The sequence below is a fragment of the Rhineura floridana genome, chromosome 3 (genome assembly GCF_030035675.1).
Source record: "Rhineura floridana isolate rRhiFlo1 chromosome 3, rRhiFlo1.hap2, whole genome shotgun sequence".
NCBI classification, from domain to species: domain Eukaryota; kingdom Metazoa; phylum Chordata; class Lepidosauria; order Squamata; family Rhineuridae; genus Rhineura; species Rhineura floridana.
In genome coordinates this window covers 211,052,430-211,078,318 of record NC_084482.1, presented here as the reverse complement: position 1 = coordinate 211,078,318, position 25,889 = coordinate 211,052,430, and the positions used below count along the sequence as shown (strand labels likewise).

Sequence of the window (25,889 nt, the reverse complement as noted above, 5' to 3'; positions counted from 1 at the left end):
GGAGAAGATTTATCTGGCTGACGGATCGACTCAGGACGCGACTGCGAGAGGAACGCTCTGGCTGGGTAATATGGGAACTATTTTAACAGATGTATTATTGATTTCTGGTTTAAAATATAACATTCTATCAGTGAGAAAATTGGCTCAAATAGGTTGTAAAGTTACATTTGAAGGTGATAGATGTTTTGTGAGAAAAGATGGTGAAATATGCATGCAAGGGAAATTACAGAACCAAATGTTTATGGTTGAGTGCAAGATTGATAAGTCAAAATATGTTAAAAATGGTGCATTAAGAAAACAGGTACATGATATTAAACAAACTGTTGTGAAGAAACGTGTTGTAGAACAGCCATCACAGGAGCATTTCAGCCTCAATCAATACATCAGAGGATCCCTCTAATTTGGCTGATATTGCTCAACTACCTCGTGCTGAGCAAGAAAAGTGGAGGGCTGCAATGCAAGAAGAACTAAATGCCATAAAGAAAAACCAAACATGGTCACTATGTACATTGCCAGAAGGGAAAAAGGCTGTGGGATGTAGATGGATATTTAAAAGAAAAAGGAATAGTGCTGGTATAGTCACAAGATATAGAGCCCGCTTAATAGCGAAGGGTTACACGCAGATTTATGGCACTGACTATGACAATGTGTTTGCGCCTGTAGTAAAATTCGAATCAATCAGGCTGTTACTAAAGATTGCTGCCATAAATCAAATGCAAGTGTTTCACTATGATATTAGCACTGCCTTTCTTCATGGAGTGCTAACAGAAGACATTTACATGGAACAGCCAGCAGGGTTCACCGAAACACCAGGCTTAGTGTGTAAATTACAGAAATCATTATATGGCTTGCGTCAAAGTGCAAGGTGCTGGAACACACAGTTAGATGAAGTGTTAAAAGATATGGGTTTTTCCAGATGTGTTGCTGATACATGTGTGTATGTAAAAAGCATGAATGGCAAGAAAACGTATTGTGCTATTTATGTTGATGATATTCTGTTCTTTTGCCCGGGAGAGGCAGAAGAAAGACAGTTCTTTGATAGCTTAAAACAGCAAGTGGACACAAAGCGCCTAGGGCCGGTTGCACAATATCTGGGAACAGAAATAAAACGCACTACAGATGGTGGTTTTGCCCTATTGCAGACAGGGAAGATAGATAGTCTGCTAGAGACTTGTGGCATGAGTGAATGCAACCCTGTGAGTACTCCAATGACAGTTTCATTCCAGCAAGAAGAATGCAACACAGCATATGAAAAGCCAGACTTTTACAGACATGTTATAGGGAAACTGCAATACCTTGTGAAGGTATCTAGACCGGATATATGCAATGCAGTGGGTATTTTATGTAGAAAAGTCGAAAAACCATCAGAACATGATTGGCTTGGGGTCAAAAGAGTGCTAAGATACCTGAAAGGCACGAGAACAAAGGGATTAATGCTGTCAGCACAGAACCACGGAGGCATAGACTGTTATGTAGATGCAGATCATGCTGGAGACATAGCCAGTCGAAAATCTACAACAGGCATCATTCTTAGATTGCATGGCTCAGTACTGGATTGGTGCAGCAGAAAGCAGAATATTGTAGCAACATCCAGTGCTGAGGCTGAATATGTAGGTCTGTCTGCAGCTTGTAATGAAATCCAATGGTTTACGCAACTTGCTCAAGAAGTGCATGTGAATGCGAAGTATCCCATAACAGTATTTGAGGATAATCAGACTTGTATCGCAATGGCAACATCAGAAGCTAACACAAAAAGGACAAAACATATCAGTGTGTGATATTTCCACATTCGCGATTGTATACAACAGGGAGTCATTAAGCTACAATACTGTGACACAAAGCATATGTTGGCAGACATACTGACGAAGCCACTAAGTGAAGATAAATATCAATCTCTGGTACAGATGCTTAATGTGAGTGAACAAACATGAATCTGTGAAACTTGTGTAAATAAAGAATAAAGAAACTGAACTGAACTGAAAATGTAAATGTAAGCTGTAAGAAAACAAACCATGTACTGAAATGTATTTGTAATGAAAAGTTAATGTTGTAGAAATGTAATAATTGTAACATGAAGTTTTGTAGTCTGTAAGTCTCAGGTGGGGGCTGTTGGTCAGTGACGCAGGCTGTGAGACTCACAGACAAGGTTTTTAGCAGAGAGAGAGAAACCTGAAGCAGAAGGGTTAAGCTGTGAGAACAGAGTGCCAGACTATCAAGGTCAGTGGCTGGCTGAGGAGTGTGATAAGGTGGGAAACTTGCAGGAACTCAGAGTGGGGGAAGAAATGTCAATGGAGAGAGCTGTGTCTAATGTCTTTGCGTAGTAAAGACTCTTACAAGAAACTTGCCTGGCCTGTCTTATTCCTGTTCTATACGGCGCTCGAATTCAAACCACGTATGACCTATTCACGCACTCGCCAACAAAGGCCGCTTCCGCGTTGTGCATTGGGGCGAAGGGGGAGTCCCTATGGGGCAACTGCAGAGAGGAACTGCAAAGCAGGGGAACGAGGAGGGGAATTGGGAGACCCCTTTGTGCCCCTTCACCCGGTGAAGGGAGAGAAAAGACCGGTGCAGCCCCACAATAGCAAGGCAGAACCTCACCCTGTAAGGAGGTGACCTGTGTTCAGCTGACCCTTGCAAGATCCCCCATTGCAACATTCTCTAAGTCTGCGTAATAACCGATGGACAAAGCAAATAAAAGGAGGGAAAAAATAGGCAAGGCCTTTGTACAGTGAATTAAATATGGGGGGCAACGGGCATGTTGCAAGTGGGTGGCGTTTGTGACGGGAGTACTTTTGGGTGGGAAGTGGAGTGTCTATGTACAGAAGCAGTATACCAGACCTTAATGTGTTAAATGACCTCAATTTGATTGCTAGACAGGAAGGGAATCCCAGGGGGGAAGCTGTATCCCCCAGAGCAAAAGCACCTCTGCCCAAACTCCCTTTCCTAGCTTTTCACTTGGGAGAAAGTAGCTGCTGTTTCCCCCAAGGACGGCATCTGTGTCTCCATATGAAATCTGGTGAGCCTCCTTCCCCTTTGCACATTTGGTTGGAGGGTTTTCCCAGGGCCACAGGTGAGGACTGCATAGGAGGCCCGTTCAGCTGATACATCCAAATCAGGGGAGGATTTTCCTTCCCTCTCTTCTTTGCAAGGCCAAGACACAACTTTCAGTGAGGAGGGATGGAAAGTAGGTCTTTGAATGTCACCATTGTTCACATAGGAACTGGTGTTATCACTCCTCCTGGCTGACACTCATGGGCCCATCTGGAGTGGCAACCCCTGGGATGCAGAAGGGATTTTTTTTACAGTGAATAGAAATAAAGATCTTTTACCAGTGAATAGAAAACGTTGGAGGAGAGCTTTGCCCATACCATAGACTGAAAAAGATAAATAATTGGGTGTTGGAACAAATTAAACCAGAATTGTCACTAGAAGCCAGAATGATGAAACTGAGGTTATCCTACTTTGGACACATAATGAGAAGACCTGATTCACTAGAAAAGACCATAATGCTGGGAAAAACAGAAGGGAGTAGAAAAAGAGGAAGGCCAAACAAGAGATGGATTGATTCCATAAAGGAAGCCACAGACCTGAACTTACAAGGTCTGAACAGAGTGGTTCATGACAGATGCTCTTGGAGGTCACTGACTCATAGGGTCACCATAAGTTGTAATTGACTTGAAGGCATATGCAACAGAAAATGCTACTCAAAAAGTGGCAACCTTTTAATCAAAGGAATCAACTTCAGAAGACCCCGATTGAAAGTGGACAAACCTGTTCTATTAAAAGGGTTAATAGTTGGAAACAGCAATCCAAATGCTTACAGGACAGCTCAGCCACCCCGTGCGTCAGTTGCCCCGTCACTCATGCTGGCTGAGATGAAGGCAAAGTTAGTCCTTCATTAGTTTGTGGTAACAATCTCAAAATTTTGGATTCTTTGTTTTCTTCCTGCACAAAATGCCCTAAGATCTTTCAACTTCTTTACCACAACCAGGTGATCAACTCCAGGAACTGTGACGTTCCAGTTTTTTAATTAAACATTGCATTACATTAAACATTAAACAATTAATGTTTAATTAAATGCAAACATTGCATTTAATTAAACATTAATATCCCATGCAAGTAAAGTAATGCTCAAGCTGGATTTAGAAAGGGAAGAGGTACCAGAGATCATATCGCAAACATATGTTGGATAATGGAGCGCAGCAAGGAATTTCAGAAGGAAATCACCCTGTGCTTTATAGATTGCAGCCTTTGACTGTGTAGATCATGAAAAACTATGGAATGCTTTAAAAGAAATGGGGGTGCCACAGAATCTGATTCTCCTGATACACAACCTGTACTCTGGACAAGAGGCTACTGTAAGGACAGAATATGGAGAAACCGATTGGTTCCTCATTGGAAAGGGTGTGAGACGGGGGTGTATTTTATCACCCTATTTGTTTAATTTATATGCACAACATATACGGAAAGCGGGATTGGACCAAGATGAAGGAGGTATGAAAATTGGAGGGAAAAATATCAATAATTTAAGATAAGTAGACAATACCATACTCTTAGCAGAAACCAGTAATGATTTGAAGCGAACGCTGATGAAAATTCAAGAGGAAAACACAAAAGCAGGACTACAGCTAAATGTCAAGAAGTCTAAAGTAATGACAACAGAAGATATAGGTAACTTTAAAGCTGCCAACAGAGCCAGTGTGGCGGTGTGGTTAGAGTGTTGGACCATGATCTGGGAGACCAGGGTTGAATCCCCACACAGTCATGAAGCTCACTGAGTGACCTTGGGCTAGTCAGTGCCCCTCAGCTTCAGAGGAAGGCAAAGGCAAACCCCCTCTGAATACTGCTTACCATGAAAACCCTATTCATAGGGTCACCATAAGTCGGAATCGACTTGAAGGTTTTCCATTTTCAAAGTTGACAACGAAGACATTGAACTTGTTAAGGATTATCAAAGGGAAGAGGTACCAGAGATCATATCACAAACATACGTTGGATAATGGAGCGCAGCAAGGAATTTCAGAAGGAAATCACCCTGTGCTTTATAGATTACAGTCTTTGACTGTGTAGATCATGAAAAACTATGGAATGCTTTAAAAGAAATGGGTGTGCCACAGAATCTGATTCTCCTGATACACAACCTGTACTCTGGACAAGGACAGAATATGGAGAAACCGATTGGTTCCCAATAGAAAAGGGTGTGAGACAGGGGTGTATTTTATCACCCTATTTGTTTAATCTGTACACAGAACATATCACACAGAAAGAGGGATTGGACCAAGAGAACATGTCAAGGATTACCAATACCTCGGCACAGTCATTAACCAAAATGGAGACAATAGTCAAGAAATCAGAAGAAGGCTTGGACTAGGGAGGGCAGCTATGAGAGAACTAGAAAAGGTCCTCAAATGCAAAGATGTATAAGAGAAAAATCAACTCATTTGAAATGTGGTGTTGGAGGAGAGCTTTGCCGATACCATGGACCATGAAAAAGACAAATAATTGGGTGTTCGAACAAATTAAACCAGAACTATCACTAGAAGCTAAAATGATGAAACGGAGGTTATCATACTTTGGAAGGCCAAACAAGAGATGGATTGATTCCATAAAGGCAGCCACAGACTTGAACTTACAAGATCTGAACAGGGCGGTTCACGACAGATGCTCTTGGAGGTCGCTGATTCATAGGGTCGCCTTAAGTCGTAATCGACTTGGAGGCACATAACAAGATCAACAAACAACAGCAACATTGCAAGACATTGGCATCTTCCAGCAGACGCCTGGAAAGGTCACAGAGATAAGTTAGGGAACATAGAAAGATGCCTTACACTGAGTCAGATCATTGATCCCTCTATTTCAGTATTCTCAAGAATTACAGGCAGGGAGTATTTTCTAGCACTTTCTGGAGATGCTGCGATTGAAACTGGGACCTTCTGCAAGCAAAGCAGCTGCTCTACCACTGAGCCACGGCCCTTCCCCTAAAAAGGTCTCTCCTTTTGCTTGTTTGCTCTTAAATAGGCATGGGGGTAATCAGGATTACAGCTCCTTTGGAGCTGTTATCAGAGATCTGTCAACCATCCAGACACCCATCTTCAGAGGAAGACAAGGGCCCCATCACTGGGTTTACCTCAAAGGTTATATGGTAGGAAGAATAATCCTCATATTCAAGGATGTTTCGCCAGCACCTTTCCTGCGCCACCAGCCATTGGCCTAGATATAATGATCCCCATTTGGCTTGGCTCATAGAATAAGTGGATTTGCTCCTTCTGTACAAATCCTCAGAACTCAGAAAACAATTCCAAAAAAGACATACTGTAAGTAACAGACGGCAGGGGGGGTGCACAGTGGAAGGCCAGAAGAGGGTGTGTGCATGGGGGTGGGTGGGCAGAGTTCCAAGAGAGAGACCAGCAGGACAGAGGCTGCATCTTTTTACCCACAGGTCAAACATGGAACAGCAGAACTCAGTTGCCACTGAAATACGAAGAGGCCCTGATGCCATCAGCAATGAGACCCATGTGGAGGAATTCTTGGGGGGAAATGTGCAGAAGATCTTGCGGGAGAACCCCCTCAGCTCAGATGTACAGCACCAGCAGTTCTGGCGTTTCTGCTACCAGGAGGCTGAGGGGCCCCGAGAGGCTTGCAGCCGACTCCACCTTCTTTGCCGTGAGTGGCTGAAGCCAGAGCGACACACAAAGAACCAGATCCTGGACCTGGTGATCCTGGAGCAGTTCCTGGCTGTCCTGCCCCCAAAGATGGAGAGCTGGGTGAGGGAATGTGGAGTGGAGACCAGTTCCCAGGCGGTGGACCTGTGCGAAGGTTTCCTCCTGAGCTGGGCAGAGGACAAGATGCAGGCAGAGCAGCAGGTGAGGGGATTTCATCAAGACCAGGGACAGCCAACGTGGTGCCCTCCAGATGTTGTTGAAGTAAAACTCCCATCATCACTTATGATTCATCCCATTGGCTGGGGCTGATGCGGGCTGGAGTCCAGCCACCTCTGGAGGGCACCACCTTGGCTACCCCGATACCCAATACTCCTCTGGGTTTTGCCTCTGTCAGTCCTCTTCTCATCCTGCTCCTCGTTATATGACTTGAGTTCTTACTATGCTGTTTCAGGAACAGGGTCTCTGTGCAGAAATAGGGACTGATTTCCCTGAGACAGAGAAGACTCCATCGGATACCAGGCAGAGGCCGCTAGGTAAGGATATCATGTCAAGGTTTATCATGTCAAGGTTTATCATGTCAAGGTTTTGTACGTGGGAACCAACACTTTGATTTGTGGCCAAGAGTTCAAAACGGCAGAGGTGTTTTATCACACAACAGAAATATAAACTGAATAAACATCTGAAACGCACTCAACCCTTGTGCAGTTAGACATATAATCGCTTAAGCTCTAACATAAGCATATAGGAATGGTTTCTGGGCCCATTTTGTTTCTCACAGGTGATGGAATGATGTCGGCAAGACCTGCTAAACCATCTCCTCTTTGTGGTGGAGGAGAAGCTGTTGCTGTCTCACCAAATGAGGTGGGGGGAAGTCTCAGTAGGGAAAGAGTCGGGGGCAGCCTGTTCATCCCTGGGTCTGAATGAATTTCTTGTCTCCTCTTTGCTTCTTGCAAAGCTGCCCTCAACGTTATTCTCTCCTGAAAATTATTTCCAGGAATCTCACCTGAACTAACTTTTGCATATATGTAGGAGATCGCCTTCATGTTTTCTATCAGGAGGAAATGTTTTCTTGCCTTTCAGGGTCCCGTGTCCTTGGAGGATGTGACTGTGTGTTTCACGGAAGAGGAGTGGGCTTTGCTGAATCTTGACCAGAGAGCTCTGCATAGTGAAGTCATGGAGGTGATTTGTGGGACTCTGTCCTGTCTTGGTAAGGCCCAGTGTTGGATTCTAATGTCCCTTTTGAAACTCAGTATTTCTTCATATGATGAGCCCAGATGTTCTGATGTAGTGCCACTTAATTCATCTGGGATTTTTACCCCTATGCGGTAAACATTTAATGGGCAGCTGTCTACTGTATCTTCTAGACAATGGCCCAAACGGTTTAAGCTGTCCAGATCATTTGAGAATTTTCACATTTGTTAGGGATGTGGAACAAGCCTCGGTCATTTTCTGGTTGGCCGAAGAATCAACAGGAATTAGAAATGGAGGGAATTTTATCATTGGGCCAAACAACAATCTTTCTCAAAAAAGAGGCAGATTTTTATTAGTCTCAAATTCCTACAAATATTTGGGGCTTTCGCCATCCTGCAAACATCTGCACAGGAGTTCACAGATGCTCTGTCAGAACCCACTTTTCATTTTTCTCTGTCCCCCTGCCCCTAAAATATTTCTTTAAATGCAATGTTCTGGAATTTCTCGCTAAAATGTTGTCTTATGTGCTAACACAGCATAGCTGGGCTGCATTTTGATTTCTAATATACCCACAAGTCACAAAATTCAGCATTGTGGCCTTTGGGAAGACAAGTCCAAAGCTTCCCTAGACCTGAACAGAGCTCTGACAGTGCATAGCACTATTTTGGAGCAGGAGGGTTATTGTTATAGAGCCATTATAGGACTGGGCTAGCCAACAAGGCGCCCTCCAGAGATTGCTGGACTCTCACTCCTATCAATGGTGACCATTGTCCGTGCTGACTTGGGCTGGTGGGAATGGGAGTTCAACAATCAGTGGAGTGCACCACATTGCCTACCCTTGTTATAAGGAATGGACTCAGCCGGTAAGAAAATCCAACCCTACATCTGCACATTTGCTATATTTCAACATTTCAAGTTCCCTTCTTCCTACTAGCACAGGATTTGCAGCCTGTCTTTTTTTGGGGGGGGGGAGGAGGAATCCTTGTAGGAGAAGGGACTTGACCAGGACAGAGCCACCCCTCCTGCCATTTGTCTACATATGTGTGATTTCCCCACAATTCTTAGAATTTTAGCATTTCAAGCCCTCTTCTTCCAGCTTAGTAGGATTTGCCTAAATTTATTTATTTATTGCATTTATATCCTGCCCTTCCTCCCAGTAGGAGCCCAGAGCAGCCTTTAAACCATGTATAATTCCACTTTCCACTGTCAAAACTTCACAAGGAGTAAAACCATGGTTAGACATCGATGCAAGATGTTAATCACAATATAATCAAAACAACAATATATCAGTCAGAATGAGGAAACATTAAGTGTCACAACAAATGGAGATAAGAGCCATCTTAGAGTCGCAGAAGCCTGACTCAACAGCCCTGCCATAGTCATAGCCCAACTAGTCCAGGATTGTCTGCTCTGAGTGGCAGCATTCCTCCAATGCCTAGCACACCTGAGGGCTCCTTCTGTGGTCCTTTACCTGCTGAAGCTGTGGACTAACCTTGCAACCTTCTGCATAACAATGACTTGCTCTGCCATGAGGCCTCCCCTTTTTATCTTCTCATTTCTTTGCTCCAAAGACTTCAGAAGAGAATACCTCTGATGGCTCTACTTGCCTGTACAACTTTGTAGGCTAGGCTGAAAGAGGGTGATTGGCCCAAGATCACCCTATGAGATTCACCTCTGACAGGGATCTGAACCCAGATCTCCACTGTCCAAATCCAGCAATCTATGGCACTCCAATTGTCAGTGAATGCTAAATCACAGAGACTATTCAACCTGGGTTAAGATCACTCTCCCACCGAAATCCTTTCACATCTTCCTTTATGACACCTGCTTACTAGGATTGTTCAATGATTTGAGGGTCCATTTCTTCCCTCACGCTCTTATTACTTTCTCTCTTCATTGCAGACGGTGACGAGTCAGAAGCCAAGAACAAGAGAGAAGTATGTGGGAAAGTGGTGTGGTTAAGAGACAGATCTGAAAAGAGCAAAGAGCAGAGAATGAAAACTGAAGCAGAAGAGAAGAGGACTAACGCTTCTGCTTTTCAAACCAGCGACTACCATATAACTGCAGTGCCAGAAAAGAAAGATGAAAGAAACAAAAGAAGTCAATATTTTGCTTACTGGAAGATTCTCAATTCTAAAAGAAAATGCAAAGCTGACTGCAAAAACCACAAAGCAGAGAAAGTATATAAATGCTTGGAATGTGGAAAGAGCCTCAGCAGGAAAAACAATCTCACTGCCCATGAAAGAATTCACACTGGGGAAAAACCATATAAATGCCTGGAGTGTGAAAAGAGCTTTAGCAGGAAAGACAAACTCACTGCCCATCAAAGAATTCACACTGGGAAGAAACCATATAAGTGCTTAGAATGTGCAAAGAGCTTCAGCTGGAAGGAATCTCTCACTTCCCATCAAAGAATTCACACTGGGGAGACACCATATCAATGCCTGGAGAGTGGAAAGAGCTTCAATAGAAATTCCTCTCTCACTTTGCATCAAACTATTCACACTGGGGGGGAGAAACCATATAAATGCCTGGAATGTGGAAAGAGCTTCAGCAGGAAAGACAAACTCACTTCCCATCAAAGAATTCATACTGCAGAGAAACCATATAAATGCTTAGAATGTGGAAAGAGCTTCAGGCATAAGATAAGTCTCACATTTCATCAAAGAATTCACATTGGGGGGAAGAAACCATATAAATGCTTAGAATGTGGAAAGAGCTTCAGTGAAAATTCCTCTTTCACTTCCCATCAAAGAATTCACACTGGGGAGAAACCATATAAATGCCTGGAGTGTGGAAAGAGCTTCAATAAAAATTCCTCCCTCACTGCCCATCAAAGAATTCACACTGGGGAGAAACCATATAAATGCCTGGAGTGTGGAAAGAGCTTCAATAGAAATTCCTCTCTCACTTCCCATCAAAGAATTCACACTGGGGAGAAACCATATAAGTGCTTAGAATGTGCAAAGAGCTTCAGCCGGAAAGACAAACTCACTTCCCATCAGAGAATTCACACTGGGGAGAAACCATATAAATGCTTAGAATGTGGAAAGAGCTTCAGTGAAAATTCCTCTCTCACTTCCCATCAAAGAATTCACACTGGGGAGAAACCATATAAATGCCTGGAGTGTGGAAAGAGCTTCAATAAAAATTCCTCTCTCACTTCCCATCAAAGAATTCACACTGGGGAGAAACCATATAAATGCTTAGAATGTGGAAAGAGCTTCAGTGAAAATTCCTCTCTCACTTCCCATCAAAGAATTCACACTGGGGAGAAACCATATAAATGCTTAGAATGTGGAAAGAGCTTCAGTGAAAATTCCTCTCTCACTTCCCATCAAAGAATTCACACTGGGGAGAAACCATATAAATGCCTGGAATGTGGAAAGAGCTTCAGTGAAAATTCCTCTCTCACTTCCCATCAAAGAATTCACACCGGGGAGAAACCATATAAGTGCTTAGAATGTGGAAAGAGCTTCAGTGAAAATTCCTCTCTCACTTCCCATCAAAGAATTCACACCGGGGAGAAACCATATAAGTGCTTAGAATGTGCAAAGAGCTTCAGCCGGAAAGACAAACTCATTTCCCATCAGAGAATTCACACTGGGGAGAAACCATATAAATGCTTAGAATGTGGAAAGAGCTTCAGTGAAAATTCCTCTCTCACTTCCCATCAAAGAATTCACACTGGGGAGAAACCATATAAGTGCTTAGAATGTGGAAAGAGCTTTAGTGAAAATTCCTCTCTCACTTCCCATCAAAGAATTCACACTGGGGAGAAACCATATAAGTGCTTAGAATGTGCAAAGAGCTTCAGCTGGAAGGAATCTCTCACATCCCATCAAAGAAGTCACACTGGGGAGAAACCATATAAATGCTTAGAATGTGGAAAGAGCTTCAGTGAAAATTCCTCTCTCACATCCCATCAAAGAATTCACACTGGGGAGAAACCATATAAGTGCTTAGAATGTGGAAAGAGCTTTAGTGAAAATTCCTCTCTCACTTCCCATCAAAGAATTCACACTGGGAAGAAACCATATAAGTGCTTAGAATGTGCAAAGAGTTTTAGCTGGAAGGAATCTCTCACTTCCCATCAAAGAAGTCACACTGGGGAGAAACCATATAAATGCTTAGAATGTGGAAAGAGCTTCAGTGAAAATTCCTCTCTCACTTCCCATCAAAGAATTCACACTGGGAAGAAACCATATAAATGCTTAGAATATGGAAAGAGTTTCAGTGAAAATTCCTGTCTCACTTCCCATAAAACAATTCACAGTGGGGAGAAACCATATGAATGCCTGGAGTGTGGAAAGAGCTTCTGTGAAAGTTCCTCTCTCACTTCCCATCAAAGAATTCACACTGGGGAGAAACCATATCAATGCCTGGAATGAGGGGAAACTGGCGGGAAGTACCGCTGCCTCGCTCCGGATGGACTCAGGTAAGTGGTAACTCGGGAGGTAAATGGCGACAGGCGGGCAGCTTCTGTAAGGAGGGGGCAGAAAAGGCAGGTACTGCTTTTATATATTTCCTTTCATTCCAGCCAGTCCATGCAAACATGTTCCCCCAGTGTGGTCAGCAGGACTTGCTTTCTGTTATGTGCACCCACTTCCGGTTCTGATGGATCACACATGAACAGAAAGGGGGTCAAAGACTGAATCCAATCTCCCTTGTACAGGAGAGAGGGAGACTTCCCATATCCAAAGTGTGGCTGCATCATCTTCAATGCCATCCCCTCCATCTGGCCCTTTGCATCATCTGCCTGCAGCAGAACTGGCCCCCAGGCAGCCCTAGGACCCCTCAGGCTGTTGCTGAGCTTTGCTGTGGCCTGACAATTGCCACCTTGACAGGCCCTGGCCCTGTCACTTCACTGCTGTGGCTTTGTTACCAAACCATTTCCTTACAGCTTCCCTATAGCTTTCCCCAAAGAATTCTGGCGACAAATTTGGTGAGGTGCTGAGAAAACTCCTTTTGGGATCCCAGAACTACACTTCGCATGTAGCTTTGGGGAAGGGTCTGCCAGTTAAAGTGGCATAGATCCAGAATAACTGCTGTGTGGATAGGCTGTATAATCTGTGAAGGGGGCTTAGTGTGATTATTGTGAAGGGACCTTGAACTTCTGACATTGCCGTAACACTGCTGCCCCCAACCCTGCCATCTCAGCTGCCAGCCCACCACGCCAGAGAGAGTGAAGCGGGACTCATCTCGGGGTAAGAGCCCTTCTGAGCTCCTCCTGCAAGTGACTGGCCTGCCTTGCAACTCTTGAGTGAGTGGGGCAGCAGCAGCAGTAGGAAACGCTTGAACCTGTTGTCTACTTAGTTTCCACTCTGCACCTGCTCCTGGGGGTTGCCAGACTCTCCAAGCGATTCCGCTTCTTGCTGCTGAATAATAAGCGGGGCAGGAGCAGCAGAAGGAAACCCTTGGAGCGCCCAGAGCCCCACGAGTTGTGGCGTGAGAAAGAAGTGCCAGGCAAGGCAGGTCCTGGCAAGTGGTGCTCTGAAGGGCCTCTCTAACCCTGAGCCTGACCTGGCCGTCTCAGCCGCTAACCCAGCACTCCAATCCAGAGAGGGTGAGAGTGGTCCCACCAGAGGTGCCTATGGATGTGCTGCTGCATGCAGCCCAGAAATTGCATGTTGCGTCTGTTGGTCAGTGAAGCATGCTGTGAGACTCACAGACAGGGTTTTTAGCAGGGAGAGTGAAACCTGAAGCAGAAGGGTTAAGCTGTGAGAACAGAGTGCCAGACTGCCAAGGTCAGCAGCTGGCTGGGAAGCGTGATAAGGTGGGAGACTTGCAAAATCTCAGTGTGGGGGAAAAATCGTCTGTGAAGAGAACTGTGTCTAATGTCTTTGCCTAGTAAAGACTCTTACAAGAAACTTGCCTGGCCTGTCTTATTCCTGTTCTAAACGCTCTTGGATTCCATCCTTGTATGATCTATACACGCACACACGCAACAGGGGTTATGGGCCCAGCTTATCATACATGGTAGCGGGTTCGAGAGCTGTTGACGTGACATTGTTGCAGAGAGAAACAAAGTGCAAGAAAGAGGCAAGTAAGAGTGGGCAACATGGCTGTAAACCTGTCATCCGGGATGCCGATGGAGAGACTGAATGCTGTAAACTACTCCAGCTGGAAATGGAGGATGAGAGCAGTTCTGATTAAAGAAGATTTGAATGATGTCGTAGAAAACCCCCCTCCGCCAGCTCCTTCAGCAGCGTGGTTGAAGAAAGATGAGAAAGCGAAGGCTTTTATTACTCTGGGGCTGTCTGATTCGCAACTGTTGCTGGTGAGTAATGAGCCGACAGCTAATCAGATGTGGGAGAAGCTAAGAGCTGCTCATGTGCAGCAAACTGCTGGGAGCAGGCTGTGTTTAGCACGGAAACTTTATCAGATGCGTTTTACAGATGAAGTGACTATGACAGAGCATCTGGCTGAATTTCGTAGATTAAATGCTGAGCTGCAAGATAGAGGAGTGCAGCATAGTGACATTCAGATGGTCTATATCCTGTTATCTTCATTTGATCAAAAATGGGACGTCCTGGTCTCGAGTCTGGAAACTTTACCCGACGGAAATCTGAATTTGGACTTTGTAGAACAGAAACTTCAACAAGAGTGGAATAGAAGACAAGAGAATAAGAAAACAGAGTTAAAAGAGACTGTGGCTGTACAACAACAACAAAGTCAAAGAAGCAGGCAAGAGAATAAAATATGTTATTTTTGTGGGTCCCGTGGACATATACAGAGACATTGTTTAAAGAAGAAGAGGAATAACAGGGACTTTGGAAGTCAGAGAACAAGCGTGAACTTTATTACTAAGGAGGACAATAAACTCATTAACTCTAAGTGGCTTCTCGACAGCGGAGCGTCTAATTGCCTAATCACAGACTCTAGTTTATTTTACACTTCAAAGCCGGCGCAGGAGAAGCTTTATCTGGCTGACGGATCGACTCAGGACGCGATTGCAACAGGCACACTCAAGTTGGGTAATTTGGGAACTATATTGACAGATGTATTATTGGTTTCTGGTTTAAAATATAACATTCTATCAGTTAGAAAATTAGCTCAAATAGGTTGTAAAGTTACATTTGAAGGGGATAGATGTTTTGTGAGAAAAGATGGTGAAATATGCATGCAAGGGAAATTACAGAACCAAATGTTTATGGTTGAGTGCAATCTTGATAAACCCACGTGTGCCTGGATATGAGTTAATAAAAATAAACATGATAATTGTTTACATGAATGGCACAGAAAATTAGCACACACACATTTCGAAAAGATACAAAACACCCCAAAGCATAGTCAAGATTTGAAGTTAACACACTGTGAGCATGTGGATGAGTGTGAGGTATGCTATAAAACAAAAATGACTGTGACTCCTGTCAATAAGAGCTGTGAAAGCACAACCACTGAACCCTATCAGCTCATACATGTGGATTTGGCTGGACCTTTCCAGTGCTCAAAAGGTGGAGCAAGGTTTTATTTAGTGATTGTGGATGATTTCTCCAGATTTACACATGTATTCTTATTGAAAAAGAAAAGTGAAGCAGAAGAGAAATTAAAGGCATTTATACAGAGGACAGAGACACAATATGGGGTTGTTATCAAGAATATCAGATCAGATCAAGGTGGAGAATTTACCAGTAATTCTTTTAAAACATATTTGGAAAAGAAGGGAATAATACAGAGTCTCACTGCTCCCTTCAGCCCATCCTCCAACGGAACTGCAGAGAGGAGGAACCGGTCATTGCAGGATTCAATGAGAGCCATGCTAGCAGATGCAGATATGAATAACACTTATTGGGGTGAATGTATTCTGTACACTGTTTATATTCAGAACCGCCTTATGCACAGAACAATAGGCATGTCTCCCTATGAGAAACTGACTGGAAGAAAGCCCAGGGTGAAACACATAGAACGTTTTGGGGCAAAATGCTGGGTACATGTTGCAAAACAGGAAAGGCATGGTAAATTAGGCTCAAGAGCTCAGGCAGGACGCATTTTGGGATTTCAGAATTCATATTATAGAGTTTGGTTGCCTGAGAAACAACAAGTAGTGTTAAGCAGAAGCATAAAGGTGATAGATAAACCTTGGAGAGACAGTCAAACAGTTATCCTAGATAGTGCAAGCAAGCAGGAAGCAGCAGATGTTCCTTTTGGGCAGCAAATTCCATTAAAAACTGCATTGACTGATCTAATACACGGTGGCAAACGTACTGTTAAAAGACTGAGAGGAGAAGACATGGCAATGCAAGATACAGAAATGCCAAGTACCAGTGCAGGAACAGGTGCAGGTCCAAGTAAAATTGAGAGTGAAGAAAAAATGGAAATAGATAATGTTAGAAGGTCAGAGAGAAAAACGAAAGGTCAACCACCTCAGAGATTCACATTTAATGTTACACAACAAAATGATGAGACAGATGAATATCCAGTAGAATGGGAAAAAGAAGGGCCAATAGACAAAGAAACAATGGATCTCATGTGGAAGTTTTGTGTTGAGGAATGAAATATAAATGTATTATCAAATAAAAGTGAACAAACATGACTCTGTGAAACCTGTGTAAATAAAGAAATAAAGAAACCTGAACTGAATTGAAAATGTAAATAGAAGCTGTAAGGAAACAAACTGATATGTATTGTAATGAAAAGTTAATGTTGTAGAAATGTAATGATGAACAAGTAAGTTTTGTAATCTGTGAGTCTCAGGTGGGGGCTGTTGGTCAGTGAAGCATGCTGTGAGACTCACAGACAGGGTTTTTAGCAGGGAGAGTGAAACCTGAAGCAGAAGGGTTAAGCTGTGAGAACAGAGTGCCAGACTGCCAAGGTCAGCAGCTGGCTGGGAAGCGTGATAAGGTGGGAGACTTGCAAAATCTCAGTGTGGGGGAAAAATCGTCTGTGAAGAGAACTGTGTCTAATGTCTTTGCCTAGTAAAGACTCTTACAAGAAACTTGCCTGGCCTGTCTTATTCCTGTTCTAAACGCTCTTGGATTCCATCCTTGTATGATCTATACACGCACACACATCACATGAGTTGAGTAAGCTCATGTCCTTAGCTAGCTGGGGAGGACTAACCTCAGAGCGAAGCAATGGTAAGCTCCCTCTGAATACCACTTACCATGAATTCCCTATTCATAGGGTCGCCATAAGTCGGGATCCACTTGAAGGCAGGCCATTTCCATTGCTATAAGGAATGTCAGATAGCAGATATTACCTGTCCTAGGCCCAGGAGTGGACAGTGGAATACAGCTATAGTGATGTGAAGGAGCTCTGGCCCAAAAGCAGGAAGGAATCTGTTTGCCTCAAGGTTTGCACCGAGACACAGACTTCCTTCCCAATCTGTGGCCTGCAGTCCTGCCCAGTGTTCCTTGGGAGCATAGTTACACACGTTGGATTTGATTACCGCTTTGGGTGTCCCAAATTGCTCTTAAGTACACTTTCCCTCTTACAAATGAGCATGGAAAGGAGGGGTCTGGGTATGAGGTGATCTCATGCTGTGTGTGTATTTCCTGCTGACACTCAGAAAAACTAGTTCTGCTTTCTAATGCTGTCTTTGAACAATGGGATAGTTCTGCTGGGCATGAAGAAAGCCTGGCAAGGAAGAAGATAACATTTACTTCAGACTTTTCTCCTTGTTCTTTTAGTTGTCAACAGAGCGGCCTTGCTTCTGTCGTCTTTCACAGTAGTTCAGGAATGCGAAATGAGTCAGAAAACAGGTGTGGGGTGGGAATTACAGTTCAGCCGACTCCAGGGCCTTGCCACCCCTTTGACTCCCAATGAACCAAAATGGGGTTAGCCACCAGAGCTGTTTACATATGTGCTGCTGCATGCAGCCCCAAAATCGTATGTTGGGTAATATGTGCGTGTGCACATCACATGAGTTGAGTGAGCTCATGGCTTTCGGCAATTCTGCACCATGCCTGTTTGCCTGCCCTCTGTTCTCTCTCTGTGCACATCCAGCATGAGGTCTAGAAGATCAAGGAAGTACACACAGCACTGCTGCAATAGGATCTTAGCAGTCATGCTAAGTAGGCATGAAATTAAGCAGTTCCAGTGGTGGGGACCTTTTATTCCCCTTTTATCTTTGCAACATCCCTGAGAGGTAGAGGTTAGGCTGAGAGTTGGTTCAGTCAAGCTGCACAAGTTTGTTTAGCTGCTCTATGTTTTTAATGTTATTTTAATGTTTACATGTTATTTGATAATTACACGATGATGGTTTTTGATCTATGTATAACCGTTGTAAAATGCCTTGTGAGGGCAGAAACTCTGAAAGGCAGGTTAAACATCTTTTATATAAATGCATCTTTATCAAGGCTGTGGATTCAAAATAACTTCATATTGGTAAGTGGCAGTTCTTGTCAATAGATTGCTGGGAGGTGAGGGTGGTTGGGAACAGAGGGGGCACAATCTGTATACAGAGTAGCGGGCCCAGGAAATCCTCTCCCCCCTCTCCAAGTTGCTGCTGCCATCGTTCTTTACAGACATGCTGCAGACCACCAGCATGAAGCTGTGGTCCATGGACCACAGTTGGGGAACCCCTGTTGTAGAAGATAAAAAAAGACTTCTACCAATAAGATACTGAGTATAGCACCATGCCTTCTGCTACATGTATGCTATGTAATACATTTAAATAAAGATATCTCTGCATGTCAGTATCCTCTAGTTAAATGCTTTTGCAGAGCAGCCTCTGTTAAAGATAAGGTAATCCGTTCTTACTGAATTACAAAAGTAGAACTATCACTAGGGGAAACTTTAAATGTAGGAAATGTTCATGCTGTTGCTCCATAAGCATGACAAGTTTCATCCTAAATGTGGAGGGAAATTTGAACAATTTCATAGGCAATCTATTACACATACCAACACCACAGAAGCCCCATTAGCTATGCATTTTGTAGATTGTAAACCTACTCCAGAAAAGCTAAAATGTTTAGCCATGGAACAGATCCATATGTCTTGTGACAAAGGGCAAGATCTACATCTATCAGTATGTTTTGGATTTTCAGTTTACACTCTAAATCCAAATGGACTCAATGACAAGTTTGAAGTTGCGATATTTGTGTGAAAGTTTTAATTGCGGTAAGTGCAAAATTGGCTATTATTTATATGTTTGTAGCATAATGATGCTAGATGATTGACACAGTATTGTACAACTAAGAAATTACTATCTAAAAGTATCTCCATATGCTACATCTTATTGACTAGAGAAGCACAACAAGGTCTTGTTTCTTCAAGAGAAAATTGCTATCAATCCTCCCCAGGATAGCTGAGAAAACTAACAGATTATTATTTATTTACAAATACTGGGAGGAGGGGTGGGATATAAATAATAAATAAATTTAAGAAACGGTAGAGCAATCCATTTCAGCTTCTTGTCTTTTCCGATCTTCAGTTCAATATGGAACCTTTTCTTATCCTTTGGTCTTCTTATTGCTTATATTTTGACGGTTAGGCGTTCAACATTGCCTGGCACAATGGACTAAGTTCCCTCCCTTTTATTAATTCCCATTCACAGGACCGTCATTGCATCAAATTGGGATTTAAGGGCAGGGTCATCCCTCAATATAAGGCAGACGGTTTTTCAGGCTTTCAGAGCATCCTTTTGGACTGCATAGCAAAGCCATATGCTGGGCCTGACTCTCTTGCCTTCCCACAGACGGCTGGTTCTTTTCCTGTTCTGACTGAACTTAATTTTCTCCAAGTGACAAAAGTAGCTGAACTGACTTGGCCTTCAGATAGTCACAGATACTATCCCATCTTCCCTTCTCAGGTAAAACAGCTCCAGCTTAGAGCCTTCTCTGCCAGCGACCTCCTGTTTTTGAGAGACTGGGAGTCTTGAGGAGAGGCCAAAGCCCCAGGGAGGGGCTGCAGGTGGCTCAGTGGGTAGAGCAGCTGCTGTGCATGCAGAAGGTCCCAGGTTCAGTCCCCAGTGGCACCTCCAGAGAGGGCTGGCAGAGACTCCCTGCTGGAAACCCTAGAGAGGTGCTACCGGCCAGTGTAGACAGCACTGAGGTATGTGGACCCCAGTGCTCTGACTCAGAATAGGGCAGGAGCTCCCAGTCTTCCTCTGTTCTGTCGAATGCCTCTTTCTTCCTTGTCTCCCGCTTTGGGAGATCATCCCGCGGCCTGTCTTCATAAGGGTTAAAATAAAGGTTACCTGTTTCCTAGAGAGGAAGGATATAGGAGGGTGGAGAGGCATCGGGGCCCTTCACAGGAAATGCTGCTCCTCTCCCTTGACGTCACTTCCTGCCTGGCTCCTTCCCTGTAGAAAAAGGCTCCCCCTTCAAGGACTGCAGCGTCAGTGGCCCTTTGTGGGATGTGGTCGGTCTTTCCTTCTTCCTTGTGTATTGGGGCGAAGGGGAGTCCCAGGGCCGCTGGGGAGGAGCCGCAAGGCAGGGCAGCGAGGAGGGGGATTAGGAGAGCCCTTAAGGGGGAGCAGGTGCTCCAGATTGCAGCCCCAGCCGGTGAAGGGAGAGGAAAGGCCTGAAGGCCCACGACAGCGAGGGAGACCCTCTCTCCTTAAGGATGTGGCCTGTGTTCAGCTGACCGTTGCGGGATCCCCCATCACGAGTGAGCAGAGCTTCCTTTTCCCCTCCTCTTAAAAGCCAGACCTAGTTAGTGAGACGTGCAAATAATGGAAGTAGACTGCAGCTGGATGGAGAGCTGGTGTGTTTTTCTCTGGCCCACGAGTCTGCATAATAATATATGGACAAAGGAAAGAAAAAGAGACAGAGGAGGTCTTGGTTCAATATTGCAGGCAGGGGTCATACTGCAAATGCGTGGTGCGTGTGACAGGAGTACTTTTGGGTTGGAAGTGGAGCTTCTATATACAGAAGCAGTATACCAGACCTTAATGTGTTAAATGGCATGATTCCTAGAAAGAGGGAATTTGGGGGCTGTGTCCCCAGAGCAAAAGCACCTCTGTCCAAACTCCCTTTCCTAGCTTTTCATGTGCGAGAAAGCAGCTGCTATTTCCCCCAAGGATGGCATCTGTGCCTCCCTATGAAGTCTGATGAGCCTCCTTCCCCTTTGCACACTTGGTTGGAGGGTTTTCCCAGGGCCCCTGGGGGAGGGCTGCATAGGAGGCCTGTTCAACTGACACGTCCAAATCAGTGCCTCTTACTGAGCCCCCCCAAAGCCAGGACACCAGTTTGAACTGAGGGAGGATTGAAAGTAGATCTAGGAATGCCCTCATTATTCACACACTGACTGGTGTTATCACTTCTCCTGGCTGGCACACATGGGTCCATTCAGAGTGGCAACTCTTGGGATGCAGAAGGGATCTTTTAACTGTGAATAGAAACAAAGAGATCTTGAAAAAGTGAACAGAAAGTGCTACTAAAAAAGTAGCAACATTTTAATCAAAGGAATCAAACTCGGGAGACCTGGAATAAAAGTGGAAAAACCTGTTATAGTAAAAGGGTAAATAGCTGAAGAGAGCAATCCAACCACCTGCAGGGCAGCCCAGCCACCATCTGAGTCAGTGGCTCTGTCACTCGTCCTAGCTGGGATGAAGGCAAAGTTAGTCCTTCATTAATTTGTGATGACAATCTCAAAATTGTGGATTCTTTCTTTTTTTCCTCAACAGAATGCCCTAAGATCCTTCAACCTCCTTTCCACAACCAGGTAATCAACTCCAGGAATTGTGGCGTTCCAGTTTAATTAAAAAACAACAGCAACATTGGTAACTCTTAATTCTGAAAGGGGGCAGTTCAAATCAAAGGATAACCAAAATTATCATCCAAGTATAAAGGTGTTTCATTCCCAATTTTTAAAAAAGTATTTATTTATTTATTAAATTGATGTCCCGCTCTTCCTCCCAAAAGGAGCCCCGGGCAGCATTTTCCAACAGAGCCCTGAAAAGGCCACAAAGATAAGTTAGGGAATATTGGAAGGTGCCTTATGCTGAATCAGATCATTGATCCCTCTATTTCAGTATGGTCTGCACTGACTGGCAGCGTCTCTCCAGGATTACAGGCAAGGAGTCTTTTCCAGCCCTACCTGGAGATACTGGCGATTGAAACTGGGACCTTCTGCAAGCAAAGCAGCTGCTCTACCACTGAGCTACGGCCCTTCCCCTAAAAAGGTCTCTCCTTTTGCTTGTTTGCTCTTAAATAGGCATGGGGGGTAATCAGGATTACAGCTCCCTTCGAGCTGCTGTCAGAGATCTGTCAACCATCCAGACACCCATCTTCAGAGGAAGACATGGGGCCCATCACTGGGTTTACCTCAAAGGTTATATGGTAGGAAGAATGATCCCCATATTCAAGGATGCTTAGCCAGCACCTTTCCTACTCCACCAACCATTGGCCTAGATATAATGTTTGGCTCAGACAATAAATAGTTTTGCTCCTTCTGTACATATTCTCAGAAACCAGAAAACAATTCCAAAAAAGACATAACAGAAGACTTGTCGGAGCGTGCATGGGGGGGGGGCAGAGAGAGACCAGCAGGACAGAGGCTGCATCTTTTTACCCACAGATCAAAGATGGAACAGCAAAACTCAGTTGCTCCTGAAATACGAAGAGGCCCTGATGTCATCAAGACTGATACCCATGGGGAAGAATTCTCAGAAGGAAACATGTGGATGATCTTGGGGGAGAACCCCCTCAGTTCAGATGTGCAGCACCAGGACTTCCAGCATTTCTGCTACCAGGAGGCTGAGGGGCCCCGAGAGGCTTGCAGCCGACTCCACCTTCTTTGCCGTGAGTGGCTGAAGCCAGAGCGACACTCAAAGAACCAGATCCTGGACCTGGTGATCCTGGAGCAGTTCCTGGCTGTCCTGCCCCCAGAGCTGGAGAGCTGGGTGAGGGAATGTGGGGCCGAGACCAGTTCCCAGGCGGTGGCCCTGTGTGAAGGTTTCCTCCTGAGCCAGGCAGAGGACAAGAAGCAGGAAGAGCAGCAGGTGAGACAGTTTCATCAAGACCAGGGACAGCCAACGTGGTGCCCTCCAGATGTTGTTGAAGTAAAACTCCCATCATTGCTGACGATTCCTCTTATTACCTGGGGCTGATGCGGGCTAGAGTCCAGCCACCTCTGGAGGGCACCACCTTGGCTACCCCTGATATCCAATACCCCTCTGGGTTTTGCCTCTGAAAGTCCTTTTTTAATCCTGCTCCCCGTAATATGACTTGAGTTCTTCTGCCGTTTCAGGAACAGGGTCTCTGTGCAGAAATAGGAACTGATTTCCCTGAGACAGAGATGACTCCATCGGATACCAGGCAGAGGCCGCTGGGTAAGGATATCACGTCAAGGTTTATCATGTCAAGATTTTGTACGTGGGAAGCAACACTTTGATTTGTGGCCAAGCGCTCAAAACGGCAGAGATGTTTTATCACCCAATGGAAATATAAACTGTGAATAAACATCTGAAACTCACTCAACTGAAAAGATCCTTGTGCAGTTAGACATATAATCGCTTAAGATCTAACATAAGCATATAGTAATGGTTTCTGGGCCCATTTTGTTTCTCACAGGTGATGGAATGATGTCGGCAAGACCTGCTAAACCATCTCCTCTTTGTGGCGGAGGAGAAGCTGTTGCTGTCTCACCAAATGAGGTGGGGGGAAGTCTCAGTAGGGAAAGAGATGGGGGCAGCCTGTTCATCTCCCTGGGTCTGAATGAATTTCTCCTCCTCTTCGCTTCTCGCGAAGCTGCCCTCAACGTTATTCTCTCCTGAAAATTATTTCCAGGAATCGCACCTGAACTAACTTTTGCATATATGTAGGAGATCGCCTTCATGTTTTCTATCAGGAGGAAATGTTTTCTTGCCTTTCAGGGTCCCGTGTCCTTGGAGGATGTGACTGTGTGTTTCACGGAAGAGGAGTGGGCTTTGCTGAATCTTGACCAGAGAGCTCTGCATAGTGAAGTCATGGAGGTGATTTGTGGGACTCTGTCCTATCTTGGTAAGGCCCAGTGTTGGATCCTAATATCCCTTTTGAAACTCAGTATTTCTTCATATGATGAGCCCAGATGTTCTGATGTAGTGCCACTTAATTCATCTGGGATTCTTACCCCTTTGCGGTAAACATTTAATGGGCAGCTGTCTACTGTATCTTCTAGACAATGGCCCAAGCGGTTTAAGCTGTCCAGATCATTTGAGAATTTTCGCATTTGTTAGGGAGGTGGAACAAGCCTCGGTCATTTTCTGGTTGGCCGAAGAGTCAACAGGAATTAGAGTTGGAGGGGATTTTATCATTGGGCCAAACAACAATCTTTCTCAAAAAAGAGGCAGATTTTTATTAGTCTCAAATTCCTACAAATATTTGGGGCTTTCGCCATCCTGCAAACATCTGCACAGGAGTTCACAGATGCTCTCTCAGAACCCACTTTTCATTTTTCTCTGTCCCCCCGCCCCTAAAATATTTCTCTAAATGCAGTGTTCTGGAATTTCTCACTAAAATGTTGTCTTATGAGCTAACACAGCATAGCTGGGCTGCATTTTGATTTCTAATGTACCCACAAGGCACAAAATGTGGCATTCTGGCCTTTGGGAAGACAAGTCCAAAGCTTCCCTAGACCTGAACAGAGCTCTGACAGTGCATAGCACTATTTTGGAGCAGGAGGGTTACTGTTATAGAGCCATTATAGGACTGGGCTAGCCAACAAGGCGCCCTCCAGAGATTGCTGGACTCTCACTCCTATCAATGGTGACCATTGTCCGTGCTGACTTGGGCTGGTGGGAATGGGAGTTCAACAATCAGTGGAGTGCACCACATTGCCTACCCTTGTTATAAGGAAAGGGACTCAGCCGGTAAGAAAATCCAACCCTACATCTGCACATTTGCTATATTTCAACATTTCAAGTTCCCTTCTTCCTACTAGCACAGGATTTGCAGCCTGTCTTTTTTTTGGGGGGGGGAGGAGGAACCATTGTAGGAAAAGGGAGTTGACCAGGACAGAGCCACACCTCCTGCCATTTGTCTACATATGTGTGATTTCCCCACAATTCTTAGACTTTTAGCATTTCAAGCCCTCTTCTTCCAGCTTAGTAGGATTTGCCTAAATTTATTTATTTATGAGATTTATATCCCGCCCTTCCAGTAGGAGCCCAGAGCGGCCTTTAAACCATGTATAATTCCACTTTCCACTGTCAAAACTTCACAAGGAGTAAAACCATGGTTAGACATCAATGCAAGAGGTTAATCACAATATAATCAAAACAACAATATATCAATCAGAATGAGGAAACATTAAGTGTCACAATAAATACAAATGGAGATAAGAGCCATCTTAGAGTCGCAGAAGCCTGACTCAACAGCCCTGCCGTAGTCATAGCCCAACTAGTCCAGGATTGTCTGCTCTGACTGGCAGCATTCCTCCAATGGCGAGCACACCTGAGGACTCCTTCTGTGGTCCTTTACCTGCTGAAGCTGTGGACTAACCTTGTGACCTTCTGCATAACAATGACTTGCTCTGCCATGGGGCCTCCCCTTTTTATCTTCTCATTTCTTTGCTCCAAAGACTTCAGAAGAGAATACCTCTGATGGCTTTATTTGCCTGTACAATGTTGTAGGCTAGGCTGAAAGAGGGTGATTGGCACAAGATCACCCAATGAGATTCAGCTCTGACTGGGATCTGAACCAAGATCTCCACTGTCCAAATCCAGCAATCTATGGCACTCCAGTTGTCAGTGAATGCTAAATCACAGAGACTATTCAACCTGGGATAAGATCACTCTCCCACCGAAATCCTTTCACATTTTCCTTTATCACATCTGCTTACTGGGATTGTTCAATGATTTGAACAATGATTCTTCCTTCACGCTCTTATCACTTTCTCTCTTCATTGCAGACGGTGACGAGTCAGAAGCCAAGAACAAGGGAGAAGTATGTGGGAAAGTGGTGTGGTTAAGAGACAGATCTGAAAAGAGCAAAGAGCAGAGAATGAAAACTGAAGCAGAAGAGAAGAGGCAGACTAAATCTTCTGCTTTTCAAACCAGCGACTGCGATATAACTGCAGTGCCAGGAAAGAAAGATGAAAGCACCAAAAGAAGTCAATATTTTGCTTACTGGAAAAGCCTCAATTCTAAAAGAAAAGGCAAAGCTCACT

At 44.4% G+C, this 25,889-nt stretch overlaps 2 protein-coding genes across 2 annotated transcripts in view; both read left to right on the top strand.

The window, feature by feature from the left end:
- LOC133381405 (zinc finger protein 91-like) overlaps positions 1–25,889 on the top strand; it is an 80,306-nt gene that overhangs the window by 48,264 nt on the left and 6,153 nt on the right. The window contains exon 10 of the mRNA XM_061620491.1: positions 10,313–12,228. Coding sequence (XP_061476475.1) covers positions 10,313–12,228 — 1,916 coding nt within the window. The remainder of the gene's footprint in view (positions 1–10,312; positions 12,229–25,889) is intronic.
- Positions 20,062–25,776, top strand: LOC133381463 (zinc finger protein 213-like). The gene is made up of 7 exons (XM_061620616.1): positions 20,062–20,408; positions 21,427–21,464; positions 22,320–22,743; positions 22,992–23,073; positions 23,315–23,397; positions 23,617–23,715; positions 25,632–25,776. The coding sequence occupies exons 3-7, from the start codon at positions 22,327–22,329 to the stop codon at positions 25,689–25,691; spliced, it is 741 nt and encodes a 246-aa protein (XP_061476600.1). The 5' UTR covers positions 20,062–20,408; positions 21,427–21,464; positions 22,320–22,326; the 3' UTR covers positions 25,692–25,776.

What these genes read in the sequence shown, in the direction of transcription:
- LOC133381463 (XM_061620616.1), top strand. Translation starts at nt 22,327, where the DNA reads ATGGAACAGCAAAACTCAGTTGCTCCTGAAATACGAAGAGGCCCTGAT. An exon ending in AGAAGCAGGAAGAGCAGCAG is followed by an intron (nt 22,744 to 22,991) that starts GTGAGACAGTTT and finishes CTGCCGTTTCAG; the next exon opens with GAACAGGGTCTCTGTGCAGA. An exon ending in TACCAGGCAGAGGCCGCTGG is followed by an intron (nt 23,074 to 23,314) that starts GTAAGGATATCA and finishes TGTTTCTCACAG; the next exon opens with GTGATGGAATGATGTCGGCA.